Source organism: Palaemon carinicauda, chromosome 32, assembly GCF_036898095.1.
Source record: "Palaemon carinicauda isolate YSFRI2023 chromosome 32, ASM3689809v2, whole genome shotgun sequence".
Lineage (NCBI taxonomy): Eukaryota > Metazoa > Arthropoda > Malacostraca > Decapoda > Palaemonidae > Palaemon > Palaemon carinicauda.
In genome coordinates this window covers 9,368,515-9,378,514 of record NC_090756.1, presented here as the reverse complement: position 1 = coordinate 9,378,514, position 10,000 = coordinate 9,368,515, and the positions used below count along the sequence as shown (strand labels likewise).

Sequence of the window (10,000 nt, the reverse complement as noted above, 5' to 3'; positions counted from 1 at the left end):
GAGAGAGAGAGAGCGAGAGAGATAGAGAGCACAAGGAAGATAGAGAGATAGCGAGAGCGAGAGAGATAGCGAGAGCGAGAGAGATAGAGAGCACAAGGAAGAGAGAGAGATGGAGATAGAGAGAGATGGAGATAGAGAGAGATGGAGATAGAGAGAGAGCACAAGGAAAGAGAGAGAGAGAGAGAGAGAGAGAGAGTAGAGAGAGCACAAGGGAGAGAGAGAGAGAGCACAAGGAGAGAGAGAGCACAAGGAAGAGAGAGAGAGAGAGAGAGGAGAGAGAGAGAGAGAGAGAGAGAATTTCATTCATGTTTATAACGTGTCTATATGTATAAAAATTATTGCCGAAAAAGGAATAAAAATGTTTATCCCGAATGGGAATTTTGTTCCAAAATATAAATTTAAATACGTTAGCATGGTTCACCAAAATTCAAATGAGGGGATCGGGAAAGTATTTATTTTTTCGAAATACATATGTTTAAAGACAAAAAGGCTCCGTGTCAAAATTGTAATTGGCGGAAAAATCAATTAGTTATGGGAGAAAAAGCGTGATGTAAAGGGTGCCTCAAATGAATTGTTAATTTTAACACTTCGTTAACCAGGTACCTGCTCGATTGGAATTAATTTGGATGAAAATTATAGCCCTAACGAGGCTCATTACTCATTATTCTTCGGGGGATAACATGCTGTTTAATTTGGATATGAATTTGCCTATGTTAACAAAGGGCATCGTTTGCACAGACGAATTACTATCCTTTATCATTAAATGATAACGTATCTACTAGACAAAAGTTTTGTTCGTGGCATGGCTGGCCAGTTAAGGAAAACTTGATAAATTGCTATTTAAAAAAGGCAGTTTTCCTGGGGGGTCCTATGCATTACAGGACCTACAAGCTCTGTTTGTCGTATGCACTCCTAGGTACACAGCGTATTGTGTTAATTGCAAAATTCACATTATCGAAGCACTTAGAAAACAAGAGTCGTCAGTTTGTTTTTGAGCGCCTTAACATTTTATATCTTTTGTGAGTCCAGTGGAGGCTTGTTTTATAGTCTTGGTGCCGAATATGTACAAGCTCTAGAAAGTACAGAAGAGGTATACATTGGCTCCCAAAAACTTGAAACAGTAAATATTTATTCTCGTGTCGACAAGATTCATTGGCTGCACGATGGGTAGCAATTCTCTTAATATATTTCGGACGTCAGGTTCTGATAACTTTATTTGCCAATGCACATACATTAAACAGCATTATGGATTTAATAGGCAGCCAGTGTAATTTAATTAGCAATGCGTAAGATAGGGGGATAAAACGTACACGACAGAGAGAATTCCTCTTATATATGTCAAGGGATAACATGAAATGTTCTGGAAATCACGTCACCAATGAATATATCTTACTGCAGATAAAATGTATGAACTTGCACAAGTTGAAAAAACTTGATAATCTTATAATGAATTCAAGAAATTGCACAGTTTATGATTTGGAATTGGAGAGATTATCAGAAAATGCTGACCATGGATACGAAGGATGTCATAAATTGCGGCCATGTAAATATTCAATCTGTTTGTAACAAAACAATTAAAATTCGAAAATTAATAAAGGAAGAATATTTTTTTTTAGAAGAAACTGAAAACTTTCTTGTTCTCTTAAGTGTTTTGATAATGTGGATTTGACAATAAACACAAAAAGTTATGCAGTGTAAAATGCAAAATACTTAAGAATGTATACGATAATTTTTTAAGGTTCCCCTGTGTGACAGGACCAGGAAAGCAGCCCTTAAAGTAAGTAAAGTAAAGTAAATGACACAGATGTACCCATGGCCCTCAAACTCATTTGTCAACTGCAACAGAATAGTCGTCAATGTAGATGTTAGTTGCACACCATATTAACAATTCGTATACCGACCGTATATCTTAATACACTTAATAGTAACTACAAAAATCAAATAGCCATTTCTAAAGCCATCCTAGACACATTGAGAAAGGATGGGATTAAATAGAATTATCTGATTAACAAATATCCCAGATATATTTGCCTGTATATGTACAAGAATAACAGCACCTCATTTTTCTATTAAATGAGATAACCAAGTTTCATCCAAATATCTATTACACGTACCTATTAAAATGTACTAGATCGATGAAATATCCAGAGAAAATATCTTCTGATTAACGAAATATCCCAGACATATTTGCCCGTATATAAAAGAATAATATTACCTCAAATTTCTATGCAATGTTATTACTAAGTTTCGTCCTAATATCTATTCCACGTAACCATCAAGATGTACTAGATCTACAAAAATAACCAGAGAAAATAGCCTATTGACAAAGCCTTCTTGAACCAGGTGAAAATAACCGACATACCTTTTATACTTTTAATCTCTTGATGTCCCAGGTCGATTGAGAGTTGTGAAGAATGAAGTTGGAAGGATTAGAGTCTCCACTTGTTATGTCTTGATGTCCCCAATGGATCCTTTGCAGGCTTCGAAGAATGAAATAATAATGATTGCAGTTGTGCCTTAGAAGGGACAGTGTGTGCGTGAATCGGGTCAATGATGTTGATTATTTCTTATATAAATTATAATTGGTTTTATCCAGATGAGTCGGTGTGTGTTCATCTGTCAAGCTGATAGTGAATAAACGAGGATTTTTTTTTAAGTTTTAATTGGTACTTGACATGGTTAAGACAACGTAACTGAAAGTGTTTTTGTTATAAAAAACGTTTTTATGGGATGTTCAGACAACAAAGAAACGTCCATTAACGTTTTGATCAACGTTTGGAACTTGAACACAATGGAATTGATACGATATATCCAGTCATCAAAACCTCGTGATGTCATTAATAAATTTTCATCTGGGCACTATTCTTATAATTGATATCACTATCACCCAAGAGATGTCAGTTCAACTAACACTTCAAAACGTTTCAACATGTCACTTTTAAACGATAATAAAGTTATTCCAAAAGGTTTCTTGTGGAACAGGCACTACATTCCAAGGAAGACTATGGGGTAATGAATATTTTCTTGCCGGAGTAAACAAAAAGTGAGTTTAAGTTAAAACCGAAATAGCATATAGATCAAACAAGGTGGTTGACTATTTTCTATCTGGGAGTTCTCACTAATTGTTAAGATAATTTCTTTAACTTATCAGCGTGTGATATAAGATTAAAGAAAAAAATTAATACATATTTTGCTTATTGATAATATCAAGCAAAACTAGGACGAAAAAAATAAGCATTGTAAACATAATTCATAAAATCTTACCTTATTCGAATTTCCGTAAAAATGTCAGAGTTGTAATGACGAAATATGAATTGTCAGAAATTATATATTTGTCTGATATAATCTTTCATGAACTTGATTTAAACAATAGTCAAATGGATGATTGATCAACTCATTGATATGGCCAACCATTAACTGGCAATAACATCAGTTATTATTCTTTTGATTTGAGTTAGGATTGTCTTTAGAGCTCATCTCCCTTCATCCATAAGGTCGACTTTCATCATTTAGTCATGCGGAAAATCGACCTTACGCTCATTTACTATAGTCCCCTTTTTTTTCACGCGAGGAAGCTGCCATTAGCAAATGTTTGAATAAAATTCTTGTTATTTCTAGAACTTATTAGTTTATTATGCTGAGGTATGTTGGATAAATGTTGAATAATATGAATAATAATGATTCTAAAAATGGAGGTTTTGCATGGTAAGTATAATGATGAAAAATGTGAATATACTTTATGATTTTTCAAGTATAATACACTTTTTCAACTAGAGAAGCACTCAGTAGAGTGCAGACCTCAGCTGCAACAGCTTATTTCTCAACATTTCTTTGACCTTGACCTTGATCTTTGACCTTAACATGTATCAAATTCAGTACATATTCATACACTCAAATATGAACCAAATTTATGACTGATTACGTGAATTTGACATTTTGCTTGACCGTGACCTTGACCTTTTGACCTTATCCTTCCAGAATTCAATAATTTCCAGATTTTTACATAACAGTTAACGCCTGTAAGTTTCATTACTCTACGATTAAAATTGTGGGCAGGAAGCTGTACATAAACAAACAAACAAACAAACACAAAAAGGGACGAAAACTTAACCTCCTTCCAACTTCGTTGCTGAAGATAAAAACAAAGTACTTAATCTCAATCTTCAATACATATAAAAGTAAACGGAATTAATATCGATGAATATATTATCTATTTTTCAATTGCCTATTGGCTGCTCTAGTTTTTGCATTAGGTACTTTTAATGATAATCATTTTATACCACATACTTAATTTTTTTTTTTTTTTTTTTTTTTGCGAATGCATTTCAGCGAGTCACGCTACTTTTTTTGGGGGGGTTGTCAAATTCAAAATCTTATTGCTCCTAATCGGAAGAGTGTGTAACGAAAGAATTATCAGCTCTATTGATAATCAATTCTAACTTACCATTAGATACAAAATATATTATTATCAAAATACTTCTCATTAATTTTATTTTTTTTCCACTAATTCACATTTTTTCACTAGTTCGAATTTTATCAGCTCTGACAACGTTACCAGATTGTGAGGTCACAAATTCTTCCGAGAAGGACGGAAATACAATATAATGAGCTAAAGTAAAGAAATTTTTTTTTTCATGCTAAATTTGATTTTATTCTTGGTATAGCGTAAAACGAGATAAAATGCCAATCATAGTTTGAAAAGAACGTTGGTGAGTTTTTTTTTTCCCATTTTTTCCCATGAGCTCTGAAGACACTAATATCTATCTTCAATGTTAGTATTTGCTGTTATTCTCTATTTCGACATCCAAAGCTTTGTAATATCTCTAATCTAATTCATGTTTAGTATTGAGTTTTATGTCTAATCCGAAGCACATGGTTACCAGCGCAATTTCGACCCGTATGCCTCCACAATATGATCATATATTTGAAAGTAAAACCTCATTAGCGAATGATACCTGTCACGTACGTCATACGTGTCCCATCTTAACATAACTTTATATCTATTATATAAAGGACTTATTGAATTACAGGATCACATTTCAGAATATGTGTATTCCCATCCAAGGCTTATATTTACAGACGTTGGTCCCACCTGTACCAGGTACAGTTGGCTTCATTAATTCTGGTATACTGACGTCTCCTTAGCTTCCCGTGAAGTGTATCGGAGTTAATGAAGCCAACTGTACGTGGAATAGTTTATCAATATTTAAGGTTGTGGTGGCCTAATTGGTAACGTCCTTGCCTGGTGAAGACCAGACTTGGGTTCGAGTCTAGCTCAAGCTCGTTAGTTCCTTTGATAGCTGCAACATCACCATCCTTGTGAGCTAAGGATGGGGGGGGGGGAGCCTATAGGTCTATCTGCTGAGTAATCAGCAGCCATTGCCTTGCCCTTCTTGGTCCTAGCCTGGGTTGAGAGGGGGCTTGGGTGTTGATCGTATGTATATATGGTCAGTTTCTAGGGCATTGTCCTGCTTGATAGGCAGTGTCACTGTCCCCTGCCTCTGCCATGTACCATGGTCTTCCACTGTCTTGGGGTAGAGTTCTCTTGCTTGAGGGTGCACTCGGGCACACTATTCTATCTTATTTCTCTTCCTCTTATTTTGTTAAAGTTTTTACCGTTTATGTATGAAATATTTATTTTAGTGTTGTTGTTGTTCTTAGAATATTCTATTTTAATGGTTAATTACTTATCTGGTTTCCTTTTCTAACTAGCCTATTTTCCCTGGTAGTGCCCCTTGGCTTATAGCATCCTGCCTCTCCAATTAGGGTTATAGCTTATCAATTAATAATAATAATAATAATAATAATAATAATAATAATAATAATAATAATAACAAAATCCCTACTAATGTATTCATTATCAATTCGTATCTTATAAATGTTCTAATTATTATAATGGACACTAGCTATTTTCATATGCAAAATCCGATTCTCTTCAGAAAAACTAAAACCTTACACAAAGAAATTATAATTTTAGAATACATTAAATACTTTGACGAAGAGATATTGTTGTTTTTAGAAGGCTATTCTTTTAGAAGATTAAATAGAATCGAGTCTTGATAAAGACGGGGAACAAAAATGGAGGATAAATCTCATTATAATTTGCAAATTGAAATAAAGTAAAAGTAAATTGTTGTTATTGATTAAGATAAACATTAAAGAGTTAAGGGTGACAGCATAGAGAGAGAGAGAGAGAGAGAGAGAGAGAGAGAGAGAGAGAGAGAGATGTGGATATTAACTACTGGTCGACATATGACATTATTCCAAGCAAACTGTTAGACGACTGAAACTGAGCAGCGTCTCTCTCTCTCTCTCTCTCTCTCTCTCTCTCTCTCTCTCATATAATGGTATTTATAAAAACTGTTAGACGACTGAAACTGAACAGCGTCTCTCTCTCTCTCTCTCTCTCTCTCTCTCTCTCTCATATAATGGTATTTATAAAAACTGTTAGACGACTGAAACTGAACAGCGTCTCTCTCTCTCTCTCTCTCTCTCTCTCTCTCTCTCTCTCATATAATGGTATTTATAAAATGCCATTTTCCGTCCGTCTGTTTGTCTGTCTGTGTCCTTTTGTCCATTAGCAAATCTTGCTCTAAGAAGCTCAGGGATATTTCAATATTATCTAGCGCTCTCTCTCTCTCTCTCTCTCTCTCTCTCTCTCTCTCTCTCTCTCTGTAAGGAGTCCATTAGCAAGCATTAAGATTTCAGAATTAAACATTATATCCACAGTCTGAAATTACACTTTTATGTTAGTGTATCTTAGCGTAGTTCACCTGTCTGTACCTAAGAGTATACTGTACTGACACCTTCATATACACCTGATATGTATGCCTGTGTATCCATAGTTAAAACTGATGTTTATATAAGAGAACTAGGATAAGACTATCTAATATCCCGTTCACAATGACAACAGCAATAAATACAGCCATTTCTAGTCCATTACAGGACAAAAGCCTCAGACATATCCTTAGTCATGTCTGGGGTATGGATATCTTGATCACCACGCTGGCCACTGCGGATTAGTGATGGTGGGTGACTTTAGCCTGATTGCTCACACCAAACCAACCTAGTATAGGTGGTCCTACCTTGTTTAGCTTTGCTCATCATGGTAATACACGAACACTTCAAGGTATCCCCACTCGGAAAGGAGTATATATATATATATATATATATATATAGAGAGAGAGAGAGAGAGAGAGAGAGAGAGAGAGAGAGATATTCTAACTGTAGACCTGACGAATCCAAATACTCCTTCTTCCAAAATAATTTCAGAAAATGTTAATAGACATAACAAGTTAGAAAGATTTCAGATGGAATACATAATCCGTTACATAGCCCTACAGGGCTTCCGGAGCACTCTACGTAGAAACAGGAAAATATCGATATAAAGTGAGAAACAGTGAAAATGAGGAACTTATGAGAGGAATAGAATAAAAAACGAAGAAGAATGCAGGGAGATAGCGAGGCAGGAGGAGAAAAGAGATGCAATAAATGGCTGGAGAAATGTTTAAAGGAAACCTGGTATGTCTATCTGGGAGAGGAATTGATATGGTGGAAGAGGGAAGATACGTGAGAGGGGGAAGATATATGGAAGCGGGAAGATACATATAAGAGAAAATATACATGGAAGGGGGAAGTTACGTGGAAGGGGGAAGATACGTTGAAGGGAGAAGATACATGGGAATAGGAAGATAAGGGGAAAGGGGAAAATACATGCATATGGAAGGGCAAAGATACGTGGAAGGGGGAAGATATGTGGAAGGAGGAAGATACATAGAAGCGGGAAGATATATGGAAGTAGGAAGATACATGGAAGGGAAAAGTTATATGGAAGGGGGAAGTTACGTGGAAGGGGGAAGATACATTGGAGTAGGAAGATATGGGGAAGGGGAAGATACATGTATATGGAAGGGTGAAGATACGTGGAAGGGGGAAGATATGTGGAAGGAGGAAGATACATGGAAGGGGAAAGATATGTAAAACACGGATAATACATGGTGAATGAACGTGGAAGGGGGAAGATACATGGAAGGAGGAAGATACATGGAGGGGGGAAGATACATGGAAGGGGGAGGATACATGGAAGGGGAAGACACATGGAAGGGGAAGATACATGGAAAGGGTAAGATACATGGAATGGGGAAGATACGTGGAAGGGGAAGATACGTGGAAGGGGAAGATACGTGGAAGGGGGAAGATACGTGGGAGGGGGAAGATATATGGAAGGAGAAAGCTAAATAGTAGAACTGATTGGAGGATTGAAAGACTTGATATTGGGGAGTATTTAAGGAAGAGGCAAAGAGATTCTTTTACGGTCAATGGAGACATTGAGGTATTTGAAGAAGAGACTGGGAGATAGATGGAGAGAGATTAGTCAAATGTGTTGATGAAAGAATGAAGGGGTGTGTTGTTATTAAGGGTGATATATATATATATATATATATATATAGTCCATACTTGGGTGTTACATATGAAAAATCACGATAATCGTGATAATTAATCTGAAGATTTCACCTCCAAAATGTAAACTTGCAATTTGTATAAATTACAACATCTAGGTGCAACAGTGAATTATGTACCTGGCAGATTGTCAACTGCTGTGGGCCACAAACTAAAGTTGGAGGCTGGTAGCCCTTTACTTCTAAAGTCATAAACCTTTGATTAGACCACGAAGTGTGAAGTGGGAGATGATGAATGGAGAAGTATTGATTTAAAAGCTCAAAATAGAGACGAGTGGCGAAATCTTACTGAGGCCCTTTGCGTCAATAGGCGTAGGAGGTGGTGGTGGTGGTGGTGGTGATGATGATGATTGATTACACAACCTAGATAATAGTTCATATGATGCAACAAGTGATAAAAATAACGAATTTAGAAATATGATATAATCATAATCTATCAAAAAGTAATGATTATATATAAAATGTAATCTAAGAAAAATCTGAATTGTATAAACAAAATAGATCTCAAAACTCGAAAAATCATATTATTCTCAAATTTCAAATAAAATAGGGGATAATTCTTTCCTTATTTGAAAATTACGATTGAAGTAAACAATTATTTTTTTTCCCAGGTAGAATTTCTCCTAATGGGGAATAATCCAGCACTGTAATTTCGTAAATGAGCCAATCAAATACTGTAATCAAGGTCATGACCTTGTTCCGTAACCTCTCTTGACCTCTGACCTTTACGGGACGCACTCTCCCTTTCTTTAGTCTAATATGGAAGAATAATGACATGTTTCTTTGAGTTTTTAAATTATTTTATAAAAATTATATTATCCATATAATAATTATTTTTCTATAGATTATGAATATTATATTATATACCATAACCTGATAATAATAATAATAATTATTATTATTATTATTATTATTATTATTATTATTATTATTATTAAAATTCTCTTGTAGTTTACTTCCTTATTTCCTTTCCTCACTGGGCTATTTTTCCCCGTTGGAGCCCTTGGGCTTATAGGATCCTGCTTTTTCAACAAGAGTTGGAGCTATGCTTGTAATAATAATAATAATAATAATAATAATGATAATAATAATAATAATAATAATAATAATAATAATAATAATAATAATAATAATAATAATAATAATAATTTTCGGTTAAAATAATCACTCGTTACTTTTTATCTTTATCAGCTATATTCGATACTTTAATCAGATCGATTTTCTGTGATAAATGGGTTTAACTGACTTTTGTGGACCCTTGGGTGCGGACACACTTTTCCTCCGGAAAAAAAAAAAAAAAAAAAAAAAAATCTACAAGATTTATCTGCTCGATAATGATATTCTGTCTAAATTCATCTTAATTACAATTATAAAATGAAATGCATAATGAAATAGTAATTATCCCACGTATAGTTTATACAAAATGTAAGCCCATATAATACAATATGTATTATCATATATATTAATACTTATAACGCATATACTAAAGGTCACTGTCTTGTCTCTTAAGGGTTGTGGTGGCCTGCTGGTAACGTCCTTGC

General features: G+C 34.8%; 1 protein-coding gene across 1 annotated transcript in view; it reads right to left on the bottom strand.

Annotated features, from left to right (window-relative positions):
• LOC137625467 (proline-rich protein 36-like) overlaps positions 1 to 10,000 on the bottom strand; it is a 44,726-nt gene that overhangs the window by 34,595 nt on the left and 131 nt on the right. The window contains exons 1-2 of the mRNA XM_068356377.1: positions 9,954 to 10,000; positions 8,749 to 8,892 (exon numbers count right to left, since the gene is read on the bottom strand). The exon at positions 9,954 to 10,000 is cut by the window's right edge and continues 131 nt beyond it. Coding sequence (XP_068212478.1) covers positions 8,749 to 8,892; positions 9,954 to 10,000 — 191 coding nt within the window. The remainder of the gene's footprint in view (positions 1 to 8,748; positions 8,893 to 9,953) is intronic.